Source organism: Eucalyptus grandis, chromosome 3, assembly GCF_016545825.1.
Source record: "Eucalyptus grandis isolate ANBG69807.140 chromosome 3, ASM1654582v1, whole genome shotgun sequence".
In the NCBI taxonomy this organism is placed as follows: domain Eukaryota; kingdom Viridiplantae; phylum Streptophyta; class Magnoliopsida; order Myrtales; family Myrtaceae; genus Eucalyptus; species Eucalyptus grandis.
Window position 1 is genome coordinate 23,422,330 of NC_052614.1, and position 22,667 is coordinate 23,444,996.

The following is a 22,667-nucleotide window of genomic DNA, read 5'->3' on the forward strand; positions in this document are numbered from 1 at the left end:
TAGAGATGTGGCCCTTGCCGGGCGGAAGCGTCCATTCCAATTTCAGACCGGGCCAGAGGAGCAGCCCGAGCCCCCTCTACTATATGAATAATAATTTTTAACAGAAAAATTCGATAAATTAAAAAATTGTATAATAGCTAGAGATGGAGATCTTGATTAGGTTGTTATGTTTAGTGCTAGATTTAACTACTAGGGGTTAGTCCGGTAGACACCTTTTACACTTGAAAATGCAGAGGTGTTGAGTTCGATTTCCCACTTCCTCAAGGGTTGAGGTAGAGATATGTGAGTGAAGAAGTAGGGTTTCGTAACCTACACATAGTACACATAGTGACTTATAAAATAGATATAAGACAAGACCAGATGAAAAAAAAAAAAAAAAAAAAAAAGAATCCAGTGCTAGATTTAGGTTAGTTTCATTTGGTTAGTATGCATTTAGTTTAGGGATTTTAGTGAACACCTTTGATAGAGTTTAGTCTTAGTAGATTAATCTGTTTGGAACTCTATTCTTTGATCTCCATCATTGACGTATCTAGGAACTCTGTTCTTCGATTTGCTCATCTTCCAAAACTGAAACTCAAGGTATGATGAACATAGACTCATACTCTATGTTCTGATATTCTCTGTATAAAGCCGAGGCTGAGAAATTTTGTTGTGATTTATTTGAAAAAAGCCTCCAATTGAGGATCTGTTGGTGACTTGAGCTTGTCCTGATGATAATTCGGATGTGAATCGTTGTTTCACAGCTGCAGCTAGATCCTTTGAGTGAAGTGCTTACCACAGGTTTGATTGTATTCTCGAAATAGAACAGCGAGCATTTCAGGTAAGGTTTTGATCGAGAGCGAGATGCTGACGAGTTCACCGTGGGCATGTGGCTGGTTTGTTCTTCATATGCTTGCTATGAGACGTATTGCATGATCACTGTTGGAAGGTTCTTTTATATAGGCCCCGTAAGCGTAGCAAATAAGTGCTGTTGAGGAACTCTTTGTGGGGTTGCTCGTATTTTGTGCGTGATGAGTCATGTAAGGTCAATGGGATTGGTTTAAAGGACCAAAATACGTGTGCCTGACAATTTGTTGATGAGAAGTATCACAGGTTCGGAGTCCACTGAATCATTAAGATTAATCAGGTTATTCGACCTAGTAAACGAACAAATCATCAAAAGGAATTAACTAATGGAATAATCATGACATTTTAAGCTTCGTTTTGGTAGATTATTAGCCCAAGTTGAAGATCATTTAGTAGGTCAAATCCACCTCAAAATCTAGGACAAAGATAATAGAAAATTGAAGTTGAATCTGGAATTAGAAGTCTGATCAGGCGTACTCGGTATTTTGGGGATTTAGGAGATCTTAATGACAAAATATCGAAATATCATGAATTACAAACTTTTAAAAGGCTTCCAGATCTTTCCATTCATTCACGTTTCATGAAATTCCAAATTGAATTGCTCGGTCAAATGTCTTCTCAAAGTAGCAGTCAGAATGTCAAAGGCCAGTCTGACCTTCAAGGCTGTTTCTGCAATTTCGTTAAAATATGGGCCGAATCTCAGTAAATGATAAACTACAAAGTTTTAGAAGACGTCTTAAGCTTTCAAACAGGACTGGTTTCATAATTTTCTGATGTGATTTACAATTTCGGGTTTTGTGGCTCTGATCATGAAAATGGTTATCTGAGAAACTAAAGTAAACTTAATAAGCTGCAAATTCATGGGTTTTTCATCAAAATCGGACCCCATTTGTTCATGCGATTAAGTGTGTTGATTCTCCTTGCTTGATATGCTTGATGCAGGAGATGTGCTGAGTGCCAATTTATTGATTTTTCCTAGCTCTTTGGTGGTCAATTCTTTTTGTGAGCATTCTAATGCTTTTATTGATCGTGGTGCATGAGTGAGTGCAGTGAGACTATGATAAACCGAACTGTGGAGGTGGATCGGAGAAGTTTGGAGATTTTCATTAGCTTTAATTAGGATTAGAGTTAGTTCTAGAATTTGAACTCTAGATTAGGCTCGATAATAGACTTAGAATAGTCACTTTGAATAAAAATAGTAATATTTGGTTTAGTTTAGGATCCACTTGGGATCGGTTTAACTAATTAGTCTTAATAAATGAAATAGACTTAGTCTGAAAAATGTAAAGAAAAAATGAAAATAGTTGTTAAGAAAAAAAAAACCATAGTAAATAGCTTAGTTTAATTTAGGATTCACTTCAAATAATTGAATAAGTAATGTGGAAGTGTCATAACCTAGGATAAACTTGAGGAGGATTACGTGAATACCTAATATCCAAAAGTTGGACTGGGATCTGAACTCGGACGACAAAGTACCGATGTAAGGCTTCACTTGTCTCTGAAAATTTCGCTAACTCATGTTACCCATTTTAAGATAAAATAGTTTCCGAAGTCAACCTCATAGGGGTTGTTGTCCTAAGGCTTAATAACAAGGCCATGTCATATTCTTTGTCCTACTCATATCGGATTACTTTAATACACTTTACTTTTGGTCGTTCTTTTACTACCTTTTTTAGATCAATTGATTGTATATATTTTATGTAGCTTTTTTTTAGTTTTGATTTTGCTTGTTTTAGCTGAACATTTTGGGTACATTTCAAATCATTATAAACACAAAAGCATTGCTTGTTCACTTAGCGGATGAGAACCTTAAGATTTATAATTTTGTAAAAATATCTTGGTAAGTAAGTAAGCCTGGGGATTAAAAGGGCATTAGTTAGATAACTTATGTAATTAAGTCTTCGACATAGCAACACTAGATCTCTAGTTACGTAGGAAGTAAGGTATCCTCACATACCTCACTTGATTTATAGACGGCTCTAATAAGTTAGTGGCAACTCTTCATGTATAATTCTCATATGATTAATCGAATTAAAAATGGAAATTCAATGTCGCATGAGTTAAGGATTTGGGAGTATTCACACTAATTGAGAACTGTTGGTCCCCAACTCGATATTACTTTTAAACCCGTCATCTTTATCTCCCAATCTGGTGTTGAATATTATGTCCACATATGCTAGCCGAGTATGTGTGTCCTTGTAAGCAGATAAAAGAGCCGAAATAAACAAACGCTTGTCCCTCCATAACAACCTAAGAGATCTTTTTATATATTTTCCCCTGTTTTGCACTATATGTCTCTTCTTCACGGACACATTCCTCACTCGGCTTCCCATAAATTCGAAGTCCATCTTGACCGAATCCTTCCATCTCTTGTTGCCAATTCATGTACACGAAATTTCACTTAATTTTGCCTGCAAATATATCTAAGCCTTATCTCGAAGGTCGAAGTATATTCATCCAGATTCATTCATCTTCAGTCGACCATATGGGGGGTAATCCGGCATGCCCGAACGGAGATAAATTGGTAACTGCAGGCAACAACTTAGTAACCAACATTATCAATCAGGAGTGGGGTGCAGAATTGAAACTCTTCCTGAAGATGGCCAGTCATAGTGCCCACGTTTGCATGCATGACGTCCATCATAATATTGTGTGGGATCATGTGGCTTGTCTGTGATGCATGACTTAAATAATATGTGAATATAAATTATGATCATGGTACTTTTGTTATAGAGTCGGGTTAATCCTTAATTTTTTTATGCGATAAAGAATAAAATATGATAGTCAAAATTTAGGTATCAACTTCATCTATTTTATAAGCAGTTCCGAATTCCTTCCATCAAGCTGCTTTTAGTGCACTATCTTTCGAGAATCGAGAGAATGTCCGAGAGCCTGAATATGTGTTTGAATCTCGGTGTGTGTCATTCAATCTTTTTCTTTAGAATGGAGAGTCCTTTGTTCTGTCGTATTCCCCCCTTTAATAGCAAATTCTAGCATGAACACCAATAGCTGATCCGTCATGGAGAAACCCACATTGACAACTACAGGCCGTCAGATGGAATGGACATCTATGTGAAACGAAAAGGATGGTGAAGTACCCAGAATTCTTTTTTCCTCTCTACGTGTCCTCTCGAGAAAATTAATGGTGTGCAATCGGAACCGTCCAAACCGAACTACCTAAACTAAATTAGATCAGCTGGTTCTAGGCGGTTCCCCAGAGTGCAGTCTAGTACAGGCGGTCCGATTCCCGATTCTAGGGTGGGAATCGGACCAAACGAACTACCCAGACTGATCCATTTTTTATTCCTCTGAGAATGCTTTTTCTTGATTCTGTATCCTCCTTCTCATCCCTCCATTTTTTTTAAGAAAGAAAAGAAGTACTAAGTCTTTTCTCTCTCTCTCTCTCTCTCTCTCATCAATCCATAGTCTCAATTAGTGACCTCTGTGCTATATACTAGTATCCTTTTGCAGAGTCACGTGAACTGTCATTTTTCTAGTCCTGCATTTCTCTTCTAGTGGCTTTGTTCTGTTTATCTCTTTCGTTGAGTAGTTCTCCATTTTCACTATCTGTTGATAATGGCACTACCAAACGACCCAGCAAGCCACTCTCCATTGTCCTCTGGATCAACCCCCAACGGAACCCCTTCGACCTCTCTGAAGGCAAGCTCTCGGTCAACAGGGTCCCCATCCTCACCGAAGTCCCTAGCAACGTCCCACTGAGTCACTGACCGACTTTTCCTCCATGCGTCGCTCCTCCATGCGCCCCTCCCTTGCTCCCGCCGGGCGTCGAGAACGTCCGCGACATCGGTCTCTTCGGCAACGTCCCCATCATCTCCACCCTCCCCCTCTCCCTCCGGGGGTTTGCCTTCCACCCCAACCCTCCCGTGACCATCCTCTCTGACTTCTCACCCTCGACTTGGGCAACAAGCACGGTCCATCGTTTTTGTTGGACAGTCCGGGAATCGGACCGGACCAGTGGCTCCGATGCGATTCTCGGTTCCAGAAATGGGGAACCGGAGTGGACCGGAACCGATCAGCCTAGAGAATATCCCACTCTTGATTTCTCTCCAAATTTTTTTTTTTTTATTCCACGTGGGAAATGGGCTCTAGCCATTCTTTCTTCCCTACTTTTCTTCTGGCCGAGAATTACTTGCCACTTTAAGCGTGATCTGCAGCTTTAATACTGGAAAGTTTTGGCCGGCTAATCCTCCTTGATGTCCTTGCCTTGTTCTTTGAATTAGCATGTGCTCACTCGACCGTAGATTGAAGGAATCATAACATGAAAATTCCTCGTTTGTCATCGATGTAATTGCAGTTGCCCTTCATGTAAATGCGTTAGTAACATAATGTATCTAGCACAATGGATTGCCTAACTTATTCTATGATGGCACTTGTCTTTTTCTTTTTGGTACTACTTAATTTTATTGCTTCTGCATCGAAATTTCCTCACATATTCTCTTCTTCTAGGGCAGGTATCATCTCGGATTTTCTTGGGCATTAAAATTTCCACCACTTGAAGGCAAAGAAGAAATGCATCCTCCCATTGAGAAATGCAACGTCAGTGTGCATAGAAATGCAGAAGATGCTGATACTGGTGCGTCTGATCTGTTGACTGCGCCCACAAAAACTAATTCTGGTGGATCTAGTTCGTTGACCGCATCGATTGGAAACTACTACGATGTGTTCTTGAACTTTAGAGGTGTAGATACTCGAAAGGGTTTCACTGATCACCTCTACAACGGGCTTGTCGATGCTGGAATTCATACTTTTAGAGACAATAATGAGATTCGGGAAGGAGAGATGATCGGCCCAGATCTTTTGACAGCCATCAAGAATAGTAAGATCCTAATCCCGATTCTCTGTAAATTATGGTTCGAGCAATTGGTGCTTGGACGAGCTTGTTCAAATAATGGAGTGCAAGAAAAGTGACAGGGGGCATATAGTGTTGCCGATATTCTATAAAGTGGAACCAGCTCACGTGCGACATCAAATCGGGAGTTTTGGGGATGCATTTCATAAGCGCGAGAGGCGTTTTGACCCAACAATTTTCGATAAATGGAAGCAAGCACTCCTTGAAGTTACTTCCTTGAAAGGATGGGAAGCTGATGGGTAAAATCTTTCACGAAAGTATTATGTACTTTCTTTTAATTTGTAAGGGTGTTTACTGAATATGATTCCTACTCGCTTCTTTTTCGTTTTTATTGGTTAGCAGCAAGATTTTTATAGGAGTAACACATGGCGATGCATAAGTTCCATATATTATCTATTTTCAATTTCTTAATATGATGATATTGACCAATCTAATATAGATTTCATTTTTATGATTACAATCGCTTGAATAATATAAGATTTTTTCAAATGAATTTTTTTGCTCTTATATCCAAAGATTTTGTTAGATTGTGCCTTTTTTTTTCCATGTTTATAGTGTAAGCTACATCAATCTTCATTACAAACTTTTCTATTTACATATTTATGTGAGATTATAATTCAACTAAGCAAGTCAAAAAAGAGATGGTTGAGGAAAAAGGTTTATCTTTGTAATACATTTGTTCAAATAATTTTCAATGCATTTTCCTATATCAAAGCGATGTTCTTTTTTTTTTTTTTTTTTTTTGTGAAATGTTATCCTTCTACTTCCCAATAAAATCAATACATATAATATAGACATCAAAAAGAAAGTAAAGTACATGTTATCAACTCTTGATGCAATGGAAATTGTAAGAACATGAATTTAGAATCAAAATTCACAACACAAGTAGAAACTTGCAAGCATGTAAAATTGGGCAAATAAGGAGAAATCCCCTAATTGTATTCAAGTAGTTCACAATAAAGCACTCTAAACGACTTTCGGGATTGGTATATAAGACTTAAATTCCTCTTGCATCAAAAGTTGCAACATGTTTGTTAAATGGTGGTTGAACTCTCATACCATGTTGCCTAATTTAATTTTTCTTATCCTAACGCTCTAAAAAGTTTTCAAAGCCATGTCCATCTCATCCATAATATCTTCAACGACAAGAAGTTTGAAATATGATTTCAATCCATAGTATGCTAATATATGAAGGAGGACAAAAATGATTCTTAAAGTATTAGGATTTATTCCTAGACTTATTTACTATTGTGCTCTCATTAGATAAACAATATAAAATTATATTTACCATGTATTTGAACTCTTGTTACACTTGATAGGTATGAAGGAGAATTGGTAAAATCGATTGTTCGGAAAGTGTTAAGTGAGTTGAAAGAAAAGTTTGAGTTGGATATTTCTGAGAATTTGGTTGGAATTAACAGTCATGTGGAGAAGATTATAAGATTTGTAGATAAAAGTCCTTGTGACACCCTATTTGTTGGCATCCATGGAATGGGAGGCATTGGCAAGACAACTCTTGCTAAAACCATCTACAACAAGCTCTTAAATAAATTTGAGTATTGTAGCTTCATTGCTAATATTAGGGAGTCGGGGGAGCGCTTTGGCATTCATTGCTTACAAAATCAGTTAATCGTTGATATATTGAAGCAAGACAATCAAGCTCGTAATAAGGATGAAGGGATTAAGATCCTCTCATCAATGCTCAAAGGTAAGAAAGTCCTCATTCTTCTTGATGATGTAGACGATTACGATCAGCTGAAAGCTTTGGCTGGAAATCATCATTGGTTTTCTTCAGGAAGTAGGATCATTATTACCACCAGAAACAAGAGTATTCTTGACAATGCTGAGGTGAACTACAACTATGAACATGAGGAATTGGATAGGGATAAATCTTTGATTCTGTTTAGTAGACATGCATTTCGAAAGGACTCTCCTCCAAGTGAATTTGAAGACCTTGCTTATGATGCTGTGTCCACCACTGGAGGGCTTCCCTTATCTCTTGAGGTTCTAGGTTCATATTTGTGCGGACAAAAGCCAATTCTATGGGAGGATACGATAAAAAAGTTAAGAAAAGTCCCTCATAAGAAAGTGCAAGAAAAGTTAAGGATAAGTTATGAAGCATTGGATTATAGACAAAAACAAATATTTTTGGATATCGCTTGCTTTTTCATTGGGACCAGCAAAAGAAAAGCATCCTACATGTGGGACGCTTGTGACTTTTTCCCAAAGGAAGGAATTGAAGTATTGAAGTTTTTGTCATTAATAAAAGTTGGAGATAATCATGAGCTTAGAATGCATGATCAATTGAGAGATCTTGGTAGGGAAATTGTCCGCGAGGAAAACGAGCAGGGACCTGAATATCGTAGTAGGTTATGGGACTCGACGGAAGTCTGGGAAGTGCTTAAGGCAAATGAGGTATGCGTTTCTCTTCTTTTGCCCTCTCAGTCCATATTCTAGTGTAATTTGTACTTAGTGCTTGCTCTAGTGAGAAGAGAACTGTCTAATATTATTGCCCTTACGTCGTTTCATTGACATGATTAGAAAGTATGAGGTTGCTCTCTCTTAATAAGCATTGCACCTTATTTGAGATTTTTCTTGAACAAGCGTGCATTCAGAAGTTGCTTCCAAGTACAAGGTATTTTCAAATTTATTAGATACTTGATAGAAATATTCTATATCGACAAAATCCTTAACTTCTAAAATTGATTCAGTTACATCCTTGACACATGCAATAATAGCTTTGACTATGCTACTGTAAACCATAACTTCCTTAGGATATATAAATCATAAAATTCTACTCTCTAGGTGTTGGAATTGATATAGTAGGAGCAATCACGCCTGCATTTCTCATGAAAATTCAATCATTATAACGTATTTGAGAATGGAAGGGATATTTATTTTATAGAATATTAAGTTATTAATTCCTTTTACCAAAATTCACATAATAAGGACTGATTCAAAACTTACCGAACATATAATTAATATTATATGAACATAATGTATGCAGATATATATGACATTAAGCGTATTTGATGCAATGACTATTGAAAAGAGAAATGTCTTATTTATTTCATATAAAAAGTCCCAGAGGTAATTACTCTAAACTTCTATTTTGTATATAATTATGTGATTGTATTGTGTGTGTGAAATTAATCATAGTTTTGACTCTTAATATTCTTGATCCATGATTTGTTTGACTCGGATTTGTTGCTAAAAAACTAGCACATATTTGCATTTTCAACGTGCAACCTATATATAATCTCAAGAGCTGATTTCTATGTTATCATATTAAAGCCAATGTTCATTTGTTATGTCTTCGTATTACATCATAAAATAAACTGAACTAACTTAAAGAAAAATGAATATGATGTATATTTAAATCTAGATAACTTTGGTATTAAAGGCTTTACAAACTAAAAAGGTACATCATTGGTCATAATTATTTCAAAATTCTTGCTGGGTTCATTTTTCTTCATTCATGGTACTATCATTAATCAAAATTAAAGTGGTTGAGAAAACCGATACAAATCTCTTCTAAGTTGATTCCTACATCTGATCAATATTTAAAGTTATTGTCATGTATGTCATCGAAAACAGTCAATCTTGACATTCGTCATGTGAAGTGTGAAGCATGGACAAGAGCACTGGCACGACTTAAAAAATAAACCAAAAACAAAAGACATTCAAAGCATAATTAGAACACATTTATAACTCATTCCTTGGACATTAGTGAGTTAATTGCCAGGTGAAAATAGAGCAGCCTTTTGCACCGCGACAACAATAACACAACCTATAATATCCTAAAAGGAAGCCCAATCAAGCACGTGGGCTGAAAATAACTCCACCTTTCGAACATCCCGGGGAAAAGCTCAGCCCTTCTTCACTCGCGATACAAATAAAATGACACCTATTACAGATTCTACCTATTCTCCTCTCACCTTAAATAGACACGACACCCTACGTGGCTCATTGGGCTGACATGCACAATGAACCATTTTAATTATACGGCTTTTTGTTTTTTTTTTTTTTTTTTCATAATGCTAAAAATTTGATAACAAAGATTATACACTAATTTTGTTGACAAGGTTATAAATGAAAAAACAACGCCGTTCTTCTGTGCTGGTTGATGTGGCTCGCTGTGTACGTCAACACAGTCAGCCATGCAGGATATCAGTGGCAATTTAATGAATGTAATTTACAATAGGTGTCGGTTTTGTTCCACGGCTAAACGATTGGGCTTCATTCCCCGATACGAAAGATTAGGCTTTTTTTTTTTTTTTTTTTGGGACATTTGAAAGATCGTGTTACTTTTGTCTCAAGTACAAATGGTTGGGCTTTTTTTTTGGGATTTGGCCATGAGCGTTACTCAAACTCCATCGATCCATTATAGAAGATGAAAAAAAAAATACTTGAAAATAAATAATTTTGACGACAGATAGATTTCTTCATATTTTGAGAGGGAATTTTCGCATGGAAATGACTAATCTCAGTATGATTACTTCTCTGGAGGTTGCTTCCTTTTTCTTTTTCTTTTTTTCTGATAATTACTCTTCTCATGGTTTTCTTTTAGGTATAAGATATAATTCCTTCTCCACTAATTATGTCATTCTCCTGTAAGTATCCATGAAATCTTAAGCAACATGGTCAAATACGATAAGAAATTTTCTGGTTTGAATAAATTGACATGGATTTGGAAATCCATGAATTTTTTGTGCTCCTTTACTTCTTATGTGCAAGTGATTTTCTTGGTGAAAGCTTGTTGCACATTTGGTTCATCGGAATAACTATTATATTTTTAATTCATAAAAATCCAAGCAATTTGACTCAAAAAGTAGATTTGAAATATCTGTTCTCTCAAAATCAGGACTAGCTATTCCTTAGGGCCAAGGAGTTACTAGCTATTCCATGTAGCGAAGAATAGGTTCAATTTTTAAAATTCCGAAAATACTATGCATTTTTAATAATTAGTTATATTCAAATTAATCAGAGTTAATAAATTAGGACTATTTATTATAATTATTACAATTTCTTTAGAACAATTATATTTATTATACTTGAATATTTCAATTTCTGATTGATTTATAATATAGCCAATTGAGATCTACAACTAAATAATAATTTATGCTAGTATGATAAGGTATAGAGAGCATAAATATAATTAGTGTTCTTATCTCAGTTGCTTATAATTAGAGATTAATTAATTATTGATAATAATTCAAGTTACTATTGATAAAATAAAAACTACATATGATATTAAAGTAACTACTATCACAAGCCTAGTCACTTACAATTAGTCATTACTCCATTGGAAAAAACAAAAGTGAGTATATGTTATATTTTTATCAATTGTAAGTAACATAGCTAAGTAATATACACGAAATTAAACATAAGAAAATATAGAAAAGAAAAGAAGGACTTCATAAGGATAATTTTTTTTATACTGAGAATTTTTTTGCCAATTGTCACAATTATCACAATAACTTTCAATTTTGTGCATTGTAATTTAATTAGAAGAAAGAAGGCTACAATACAAGAAAGAAGAGGATTTACAAGTTGTGAAGTTTTACCCTATAGCTAGATCAAAGGGTAATAGTACGTTTATAATGGGTATAAGAAACTAAACTATTAGACATGATAAAGTAAAACTAGAGGACATTATAATTCTTTTAAGATCTAAGTACTTATGGCCAAATTTCAAAATCAGAATTGACATCTTCACTTTGTTAGCCTTTATAAATACTAGAGCCGTTAAACGGGTGGGTCGGGTCGGGTTTGGGTGGGTCATTAATGGTCCGACCCAAATTGACCCATTAACCCATTTATGACCCATTTATGTTTAATGTAAATTTTTTGACCCAAACCCGACCCGACCCATACCCAACCCATACCCGACCCGACCCAACTCATATTAATAAAATATTTTCATATTTAACAAATTTAGAAAACTTATTCCTATGTTTTTTTAAAGATTATATTATTAAAATACTTCCAAGCTTTTATATATTATTTTTTTTAAAATTGTATTGCTAAAAAGATATTTTTATACAATATAAATTTAATGGAAAATTTTTTAAAAATTTTAAAATAATTATTTAAAAAATGGAAATTTAATTATTTTTTTAAATTAAATTTTTAATTATTTTTATTTTATTTTAAAATATAATTTTCTTTTTCTTTTTCTCTTTTTTCTTCTCCTTATCCTTCTTCTTCTTCTTTGGTCGGCCGCTAGCCATGGCTGACGAGACGGCCAACCCACGGGCAAGCCTCAAGCTCACCGACATCGGAGAGCTTGAGGCTCGCCTGATCTGCAAGCCTCGAGCTCGCGGATGGCAGCCTCGAGCTTGCCCGACGCCCGGCGAGCTCGAGGCTGCGGTCGGCGGGCTCGAGCCTTGCCCAATGTCGGCGAGCCTCAGCCTCGCCGAGTCAGCCGAGCTCGAGGCTCACACCGTCGAGGCGAGCTCGAGCCTCGCCGGGCAGTCGGTGAGGCCTCCGCCTCGCTAGATCCCGTCGGCTCGAGCTCACCCAACGCCGGCGAGCTCGAGGCTTCTGCTGGCCGATCGGCTGGCCGTCGCGTCCGGGGCGACCGGAAGGAGGAAGGAGAAAGAAAAAAAAAAAAGAAGAAAGATAAAAAAAAAGAAGAAAAATAAAGAAAATAAAAATAAAAAAAATTATAATTTCGATTTTTATAAAGTTAAAGAGAGAAGGGAGGAATTATAATGTTTTTGTTAAAGATGAGTTTTCAACCCAACCCATTTAAAAAACCCACTTAAGACCCACCTATCTTAAACCTTTGATTGTGAAACCCATTTAGCTATCTTTTGTTATAAACAAGTGACCCATTTTAACACCTCTAATAAATACTGTTTATACGCAAAAAAGGATTTGATAGTCTCTTGAAGAGATCGATGCATAATAATAGAAATATGAACAAATAATATTAGATGATTTGAGTTGGATATAAATAGTATTAATGAATGTTGATTCCTATTAATAGGGGACAAAAAAGATTGAGGCCATTTGTCTTAGCTCGGCGAAACCATTGACCAAGGCAACAACATCCTTACGGAAAAACAATTCGAGAAGTTAAGGAACCTAAGATTCCTTGATGCGAGTGGAGCACATTTTAGTGGACATTTTGAGAACTGGACTAAGAAGTTAAAATGGCTTCGATGGCACAGTTGTCCCTTGACTTTTGAGGCACAAGAATTTCATGTAAAGGAATTAGTTGTACTCGAGTTGTCGAGAAGCAAGATTTCTAACAAATGGCAGGGGTGGAATTTTGTTAAGGTAAGATGGTTAAACAAGTCCTTTCATTTTTTTTTCGTATTGATTTCAGTTGAATCAAAATTACTTTTGGCTAACCCCTCCACAATTATTACGTTTTTTATTAGACGGCAGAAAAGCTCAAATTTCTCGACCTAACGCACTGTAAATCTTTGGAAGGAACTTTCTTCCTCTCAACTTTTAAGAACTTAGAGGTTTTGATCCTCAAAGGTGTCAAGTTCAAGCAAATTGACTCTTCAATTGGAAGCATGAAGACTCTAGCACGCTTGAACTTGTCGGGATGTAGTAGTCTCAAGGAGTTGCCGGTAGAAGTGACTAAATTAGAAGCACTGGAGTTGCTACTCCTAAAAATTGTCGTCACATTTCTTCCCTACCGGATAGCATAGGGGCTTTACAGAATCTAGAAATTCTCGATGTTTGTGGCACCGGAATAAAGGAATTACCCAATGATATTAGAAGGCTGAGAAAGCTCCAAAATTGGAAGTTTCAAAGTGTTGGGAGCTCCAATGGCTACCGAAGCTTCCTTCCAACTTAACATACTTGAGCGTCACCAGTCAAAGTCTTAAAATGCCTTCACTTTCCCATCCGACTGAGCTCAAGGAACTACACCTTCTTAATTGCAAAATTCTCGGGTGCATCATGGAGCTTCCATCAACACTACTAGAGCTTTCAAAATCTTCTCAAGTAACAGATATTGAAGATTCAAAATTACGAAAAACTGTAAACACTCCCTTCAAGTTAGAATTTGTGGAAATATTGTTCTGCAAATCTATAGACACACTCGACGTTTCACAATTAAATCGTCTAGAGACGTTATCTGCCCAGGGTTGCTGTAATATACGTGAAGTTCCCGATCTTGACAAATGGAAACATTTGGAAAGCATGACCATCAAAGGGTCAATTGAAAGGTTTCCAATGTCCAAGGGCATGAAGAAATTAGAGGTCGAGAATTGCAAGAGCTTAGTTGAAATTCAAGGTCTCGATAGGTTGGAGCAATTAGAAGAGCTATGCATCTCTAAGTGCGCTTTAATTAAAAGGTTGGACCTTCCAAAGGCAAAAGACATGAAAAAGTTTGGTGTTCAGTATTGTGAAAACTTAATCAATATTCAAGACCTTGATAAGCTTCAAATTTTGGAAGAGCTATGTATCATTGGGTGTGCTTCAATTGAAAGGTTGGACCTTCCGAAATTTGGTGGTCTAAAGATATTGCACGTTGAAAATTGCAAACACTCAGTTGAAATTCAAGGCCTCGATAAGCTAAAATTCTTGGAGAAGCTATCCATTGTTGGGTGCACTTCACTTGAAAGGTTGGACCTTTCAAAACCTAGGGGTTTGAAGATATTAAATGTTCAAAATTGTAAAAACTTAATCGAAATTCAAGGCCTCAATTGGTTAGAGCTCTTGGAAGAGCTATGTCTCGTGGAGTGTGCTTTAATTGAAAGGTTGGGCCTTCCAAACTCCAAGCATATGAAGAAATTAGGTGCTCAATGTTGTGAAAATTTAGTTGAAATTCCAGGACTTGATAAGCTAGAGTTCTTACAAAAATTGTCTATCGTTGGGTGTGCTTCAATTAATAGGTTGGACCTATCAAAATCTGGAAGTTTGAAGATATTACATGTTAAAAATTGCAAAAGCTTAATTGAAATTGAACGCCTTAATATTTTAGGATCTGTGAAAAAGTTATATATCTTTGGGTGTTCTTCAATTAAAAGGCTGGATCTTCCAAAATCTGAGGATCTAAAGGTACTAAATGTTGAAAACTGCGAAAAATTAGTTGGAATCCAAGGCCTCCATAGGTTGAAATCCTTGGTGAAGCTATACATCTCTGGGTGCACTTCAATTGAAAAGCTGGATCTTTCAAAATCCAAGGGTCTAAAGACATTGATCGCTCGAAATTGCAAAAAATTGACTGAAATTCAAGGCTTCGATAGGTTGGAGTACTTGGAAAGATCGCACATCTAAATGTGACTTCAATCTAGCCTTTCAAAATCCAGGAGTATGAAGACATTAAATGCTCAAAATTTCAAAAACTTAGTCAAAATTCAAGGTCTTAATAGCTTGGAGTGTTTGATTAGAGTTGAATTGAAAGGCTTGACCTTCCAAATATTTGAAGGCCTGAAGATATTTGAACCAGATGACTGGGATGGGATGAGTCAAAATAGCTAAGATGATCCACATTTCCTAATGAAGGCACTTAAAGCATGTAAGCTACCTTTCTCTTTTGAGATCTATTGCTCCATTTTCATTTGTATTTCCTATTATAATTTCTTTGAAGGTTTGTTACCTTTTCATTAATATTTCATGGTTGATAATGTTATTGTTTTCTTATATGATCTCGAGGAATCTGGGGGAGATTCATGTGTGCTTTGGCAAAATGTTTTTGCTTACTATGCCAGTATTGGAAATAGATCAAAAAGCCTTTTAAGTGCATCATTTGTCGTTAGTCTTCAGGTAAGATTCTTCATCCATTGCAGAAAAATAAAGATTTTCCGTGTTTGATTGATTCCGGAATGCTAGAATTTCCGGATAAAACCTAATGTATAAGGGCATTTAATATCATGCCAAAGGTAATCGTATAGATTGAGAAATGCTAAGCAAACGACCCTATGTGGAGGTCCTTCTGATGTGAGGTTTTGGTTTGCTCTATGCTGACTATGCAGTTCACTTAAGAATGAGTTTACGGTGCAGAAGGAACATATTGAGAGAGCATCCCTTTGTATGTATACGATACTAAGTTGGGACAAAATTAGTCCAACCATTGTGTTCAGCACCTTTTATCTCACAGAATTATCTGCATTAGATGATTGAGGTAATCGTATAGATTGAGAAATAGTAAATGGAAGAACAGACTCTTCTCCCAGTTGTGTGGTTGTGAATAAACCAGGAAACAGGCCAAAAGCAAAACCATTGTAAACTATTTGGATCAATCGAGAAAATTGCAACTTGAATTTTGTTGAATATGAATTCATGTTCATTTGCTTTGAATCCGGGGTATATCCATGGCTAATAACTTATTAGCCCAAAGAATACTTATTTTCTGTAGAGTTAATAATGCCATCTGTCATTTACCTGAACTTTTGTGTCGAGCAAATATCAAGATGGCAGACATGAACGAGAACGTCATTTGAGATAATCATCCGCACTGTGTATTTGGATGATTGTATTTTAATTTGGTATTATAATTGGCACCAGCATGGAGGTCTTTTGGAGTCTTTATGCAGAGAGAATTGGTTGTGACTCAGGTTTGGATCTTCATGCTAAAAATGGAATCTATTCTTACTTCTTGAAGCTGCTGTCATAGTTGGCTTGGAATGGTTTTATTCAATGTGGTTGGAAGTCTTGGAATCAAAATTTTGCGAGGTTGAGATCTTATTACAGTTGATTTTGCTGTCAAAATGATAGAGGTTGCTGTTGATACCAAATTTGAAAATGTTTCTGGTTGAAGAATAAGGTAGCCAGAGCCGTGTGAGATTGCGCTCTATTTGGGATATTGACGCTCAATTGCAACAAAGGTTCAGCTATCATGAACATGCAATTTCAGAATCCAATTGATCATTTATTTCTCACAAACAAATGCACAATAATCAGTCACGACCCTCGGCAGTAATTGTAGTAGTCCTCATGTGTTGAGATTGCTTATCATCCCAGTGGACTCTGATTAGTTTAGCTTGGTGCACTTCCTGTTCTTATACTTTTCTTGACTTGTCCTGTTTCAACGAATTACCCATGGTTTTTATCCTTTTTTTTCTCCTTGAAGTGTTATTTATCGAAATTCTATTACAGCCTGCATTGTGTCAAATTGGATACTAGGTATACTAATAGGAGGAGGTCTATAAATCAGTTCACACATTTGGCATCCGCTAATGATGTGCACCGTTGGCTATTTGGCCTTCCAATGATCAGGAACCTTTGATGGCACCAATGCATCAAATTATGCCTGGCAGACCTAAAGAGAAAAGGATAAGAGAGGAAAGAGAATCTAAAAATAGATTCAAAGCGTCAAGACAAGGTTCATTTATCTTAAGTAAATAGGATGAAGAGATAGCCAAATAAAGAGAAGTCAACAAAGTTGTCTTAGAGATGCATCATAACAATGCCACCAATCAAAAGGTACTTTTAATCTTACTCTCAAGTAACTGACTATTTACTTGAATGACTACACGTATCATATTAGCTTGACTACTCTTTCTGTTTTTAATAGCCTGGATGGGAAAGTAGTCGAGTCATTTCTCTACCAAGAAGTGGCAACAATGCTGTGGTTAATGCTAACAAGGTAGATAGCACTTTTCACATATTTATCATGACAGTGGGATTAAAGGTACCGATTTATGGTCATAAATGTCTTGTTATTTAAAGATTTGTAATTTAATTTTATGTGATCGTATGAGTTTCTTTCGTCCAATGGCCAAAGGAAGACATTATGAAAAAGAAGCAAAGAAGTGGGAAAAAACAATGGACCATTTGAACGACATATTAGTGTTGGATCAACAAGATCTACAAGACACGGGAAAATTGATTGGAAGTAGTTGTACACACACACACATATATATATATATATATATATATATATATATATTGTGGTAAAAAAATCTCCTTTCATTACTTCAAGTGAAACGTGCAGTAAAAGATACTTGGCCCTTTGAATAAATATGGTCCAAAAGAATTGAAGGAGGATTAGTAGTCTAATTAGAAGAGAGATTATTTTTTCTGTGGACCTAGGCAATCCAATCTGCCACCTTATTTCTTCTCTTCCACGGTGGGTTATTTTATATTGCTTAAAATGACGCATTGTTATCGGATTCATTGGTAAGTGGGGCCACCTCCCACAAGCACTTATTGTGATCTGTACGTGCGCTTATTACTTTTAGGCAATCTGACTCCGTAGTGAAATTGGAGTCGGACCTAGCTTCAAAAAATATGGAGGGTTCCAAACAACCGAGGGTTCGAATCTGCTCAACTGAACTTGCCTGGACTTCCTTCGCGAAGGCACCCGCCCCTCTCCCAGCTTCGTCTCCGCATACCCCGGCGACGCTTCCCGCAGTTTGTCCGTCCATTAGAGACCCGCCAACGTTGATCTTCAGCCAACCCCTTCTCGATGGGTTTCACATCTCGAGTAAGAGTTCCTGCTGCTGTGTTCGTTTTTGCCTCCTATAGTTCCATCTCTCTAAGTTCTTTTGTGCAGCCATGGTCGCTTCCGCTATGCTACTCTAACCTGGTTTTTGGTGGCGCAAGATGAAATGGTTCCAAGCCTTCCAAATGTTCCAGAGAACCCCTGCTACCAAATCTAGTGAAGGTGAGTTTGCATTTGGGTTACCTCATTGTAGAATCCTCTCCTCCATGCGACTGAGCTCCTTGCCCGTGATTCTGATATCTAATTTTGGGTGATTCCAGACCTCACGAGTCCAGTTGCATCATAGAAAAATATGCTCAACTGTTTCTTGGGTCTTTTGGCAAAGGGGGCAGATGGGTTCAGGTAAGATTTTCCGTTTGAACAAGTTCTCTAAAGATGGGATTGCATTTTGGCACACGTTCCAGTAAAGAGCCTCATTTTTGTGTTAACATTCATGTTCCAAATCAATTTCCATTGCTATCTGGGTGTTTGATATGAGGATGTTAGTTGTTCTGCTTGCTGCTTTGTTTCTGTTGACATTATGTGATGGTAGGCACTTTTCACTGAGTTAGAGCTTGAGGTTGTGCATGTCCAAACCATCTTGTCTTTGTCCATGGTTGAGCTGATAGGAATAGCTAGGATTTCGTTCGCAGTTCTTTCGTCAAATATCCCGTTAATCATATGCTCTTTCCACTTGAATTCCTCTTTGTCAATTAAGCCTGCCACTAGTTGGGGGGCTGCCTCACCACCAATGACTCCAGATCTTAGCCAGTTATCTTTTCTTATTCTGATTTCAGTCCCGTCTCCTACCGACCATCTCATGCATTTGAAACATGATCCCTTCCTGTCAAGATACTTTGCCATCCCCAAGACGAACAGGAGCCCCTTCGCAGCACTAGATCTGCCTTCTCCAGATGTACAGGTTTGAAGTTTTTTGCTCATTCGAGTGACAAGCTTTCCGACCTTTACCCTAGATCTTGGTTCTCATGCAATGTAGCAAATTGAGAACTTTGGGAAATATCTGCTAGAATGGTTGGCTTTTGGACATATCTAAGATAAATGCATAATGCGGATACTGTAGTTTGGGTTTCAAAGTAGAATTCTGGGATCTCTATGCTCATGCTCTGCCTTTTTTCCCCCTGCACAATGAAAGGAGATTTAATCAAGATGGCTAGTGTACATGAAATGGAACAAGATTCCTATTGCTGATGATTGCTGTCGGAAGAGGATTACTAAAGTAGCATTTGCAATGATTAACAATAGATCAACGTGTTGTTCTAAAGCAGCAGTCCGCCATGGCAATAGATGGCAGAATTTACTTGTTTCAAGAAACACAAATGAAGTGGTTGCTTCCTTAACTGTTTGTGTAGGCCAAATTCCTTGGATGTGAGCTATGATTCCGTTTAGTGGAGCTTTGGCTATAATTCTAGGCTTAAAAAAGAAAGATTCTTCCTCTCATTCTCTCCATGCCTCCCTCCAACTTAACCCACCCATTTGATTCATGCACATGGAAGAAGCATATGCTCATACAGCCTGAAATGGGAAAATTTGGACTAGAATCATGAAGACAATTTGATTTGTGTTGACTCCTGCATAACATGTGGAATAAATGAAAAAGTTGGTCAATTAACCTGGATAAATACCTTCTTCATAAAGGTTCTTGCTTAAGGACATATATGTCTGTCCTCAGCAGATGTACATTATGAAATCATCTAGTCAACTTGAAGGTATTTGTTTTGTTGGAAGAGCCTTCTGACAAGAAAAGTCTCATGAGTCAGCACAGTTGAATGTCTGAGGCTTGAGTTATTGGCAATTTTCAAAGAAAGCTTCAAGCAGAATTGTAGGAGGGGGTAGTATATCCTTGATGGACAAGTTTTGCTCTTGCAATCTTTCGCCATATTCTGTTGTCTTACTTCATTTTAGAGCAATTGGATTGTGTGATTTTGTTGGCTTTCACCAGAGATGGGCTCATTCATGGTCGTGTTAGGTATGCTTTGTTCCATACTTCAAGGAATCAAGTGATCATGACACACGGTTCCTTATTACCTATGGCGGGATGCCCTGGTGTTCCTCAATCCTTCACTTATGTTATTATATGGGAATCTTTTAGATCTACTTGTTTTGACGATTCCTTCAATTGGAGCACTGCTGATTGGAGCTGTTCCACATTGATTGAACGGTCTTATTGCCGATGTCAAATGGTCTTGAGCCTTGTAGATGAAATCAATGTTGCAGAGTCTCCTTGCTTGACTGGCCAAGTAAAATTCTTAGGAGGTTATGGAATGTTGATAAGTTTGCTCATCTCTGCAGGTGCTTCTTATCGCTAGCCTAGGTAGCTGGTAGTCTCAGCAGAGCCAAACTAAAATGGATGAACTAGCTATTGAAAACTAGGGTTTCATCAGTTTGATACGAGAAACCTTCAGCATGTCATATATAAAGAATTCAGATAGACAATGGGCTGGCAGTCCTTAAGTAGATGGATGTGGAACAGATGCCTGTTGAAAAAGCTGAAGAAGATGCTAATGCTACCGGGTTGCTAGAGAGGGGGTACTTGCGATATGGTAATGTCTCGGCTCATTTTTTAGCACCATCGGTTCCAGGTTAATTCCCATCAACTTTCAGTTGATATCAAAGTTGCTGCTGCTACAGATGTCCTCATTACTGGTGCAGGTGCTGCATTATGGCCCCCTGTTGCAGCAAGATCTTTAATTGCCATCACTATCATAATGATGTGAAGGTGATCCCTTTTGCCCTTCGTAGACTTAAGAATGCTTGGTAACTTCCTTTGTCATGACATGAAGAAGGCATTAGATGTATATCTAGGAGATACTTTAGAGTAAGCTTAGTTAATAGATTGCAATTAAAGTTTTGCTTGCCATACATTAGAGAATGATCATCAACCAAATGGAGGCACTACTTCGGGTGCCTGTAGATTATCTTCATATGAGATTACATTCTGACCTGATGATAACTTTGAAATGTGTGCGCTTATATTGCGATATGTGCAGGTTTCCATTTTTATGTGACAAATATGTGCAGAAGGTTGCCATTGATATTCTCTAGAAGTTAATTCACTAGTTAATTGCATCAGACTTCCTTTGTATCATAAATGAAAGTCACCATGTGGATTGAGTTCTGATAAGTACTCTATAGTTCAGTGAATATGATGATGAATGTGATTCTTCAATCTTTACCACACGGACGTGCTTTCCATAACCTAACATACTGTTCTCCTATGCCTTGAGTAGTCTCAATGTAAACAAAAAGCATAAAAAATGAACAATGGGCAATCATGTTAGAAAGGAAATTTCTTATTTGCATTGTACATAAGTGTTAGGTGTCCTATCCTGCAGCAGGAGACTATGATTACATGGACCTCATGTCTTACTTTTTTTTTTTCTGCAGACATTCATGCGGTATCGTTAAATTATGTCTCGAGTATAAGCCGTTTATGGAATCCAACCATATTGAATAAATATCCAAGTTTGACAGCACAATAAAATTGAAGAGTTGGACTCACCTTTGCCAAAGGTTGGACGAATGGGAGGAAAGAAGTCCCCTGCCACTGCAAGACAAAAGGAGTTCCTCGTTGTGCGAATGGCTGCCAGTTGCTTCTTTCTTTGAGAAGCGTGGAGTGGGTTCCTTCAGCAAAGTGCAGCCGCACAAGAAGAAAGAGAGTACAATGGCCGCACCGTGATTTCCTGGGGAACACCACATGAAGAGCGAAAGGAAGAATCCGAGAGTGGGCGCTTGTTGCTTGGCCGTGAACGGGGGCTATACACACCGTGGATTTGTGTTGTGAGTATTTTTGCGAACACTTTAAATTAGAGTCTAATCTAGGTGTGAGAAACACTCGAGTATGTAAGCGACTGCAAACGTAAATTTTCTCATTATTAGTGAATTATCTATTGCTAGCTCTCTCCGTGGATGTAGGTACCAACACTCGGTACCGAACCACGTAAATTCTTTGGTGTCATTTATTGTTTCTCATTTATTTTTCTAATAATTTTGCATTAATTTCCTGATAGCTTATAGGATAATATGTTACAACCAGTATCATTGCAATGGATGTGGCATTTGGTAGTGTGGCCACCATTGGAAGTAAGACTCAACAGTGTCAAAGCAATTATTCATGCGAATGATGGGATTGTTAGTATTTGTGAGAAGATTAGAAACACTCATAAACACTTGGCACAAGGTGATTGGTCAAAGCCATTAAGCATGAGGTTCATGAGAGTTCTTTGCTGCCTCAGTGCACAACATTTGCTCTTGAGTGGGTTCAGTAGTTGGGGTGTGTAGAGATGCTCACGGGCTCTCGTGGCCAGCTTTGCCAAGAAAATTCATGCTCCGACGGCCCTCGTGCCTAAAATCCTAGCAGTGAAGGAAGCCTTGGCGCTCCCGTTGAAGATAGTGTAGAACTGATCTGTGGAGGAAAAGTGGTGATCTGCAGGTGAGGATGGAAAGTGATAGCTTATCTACAACCCTCCTTATCTCGGGCCAAACCGAAAGCCCATGGGTAGTCCTGTCTGTTGTTGAGAATTGTCAGCATCTTATGGC

At 37.4% G+C, this 22,667-nt stretch overlaps 1 protein-coding gene and 1 long non-coding RNA gene across 4 annotated transcripts; both read left to right on the forward strand.

The window, feature by feature from the left end:
* The first annotated feature begins 5,376 nt into the window (after nucleotides 1–5,376).
* LOC104429061 (disease resistance protein RUN1-like) lies at nucleotides 5,377–12,911 on the forward strand. Its single transcript, XM_039309470.1, has 4 exons — nucleotides 5,377–5,683; nucleotides 5,811–5,955; nucleotides 7,036–8,131; nucleotides 12,711–12,911. Exons 1-4 carry the CDS (start codon nucleotides 5,377–5,379, stop codon nucleotides 12,801–12,803), a joined length of 1,641 nt encoding a protein of 546 aa, XP_039165404.1. The 3' UTR covers nucleotides 12,804–12,911.
* A 4,992-nt stretch (nucleotides 12,912–17,903) lies between these two features.
* On the forward strand, nucleotides 17,904–22,068 carry LOC104436931. 3 transcript variants are annotated; one of them, XR_005549365.1, is made up of 7 exons: nucleotides 17,904–18,113; nucleotides 18,183–18,293; nucleotides 18,392–18,473; nucleotides 18,908–19,032; nucleotides 20,421–20,671; nucleotides 20,760–20,847; nucleotides 21,516–22,068. It is a non-coding gene; the product is annotated as an uncharacterized LOC104436931 (long non-coding RNA). The 3 variants fall into 3 exon arrangements; XR_005549363.1 differs by lacking the exon at nucleotides 18,908–19,032; XR_005549364.1 differs by lacking the exon at nucleotides 18,908–19,032 and having other exon boundaries at nucleotides 18,233–18,293.
* The last annotated feature ends 599 nt before the right edge of the window (nucleotides 22,069–22,667 follow it).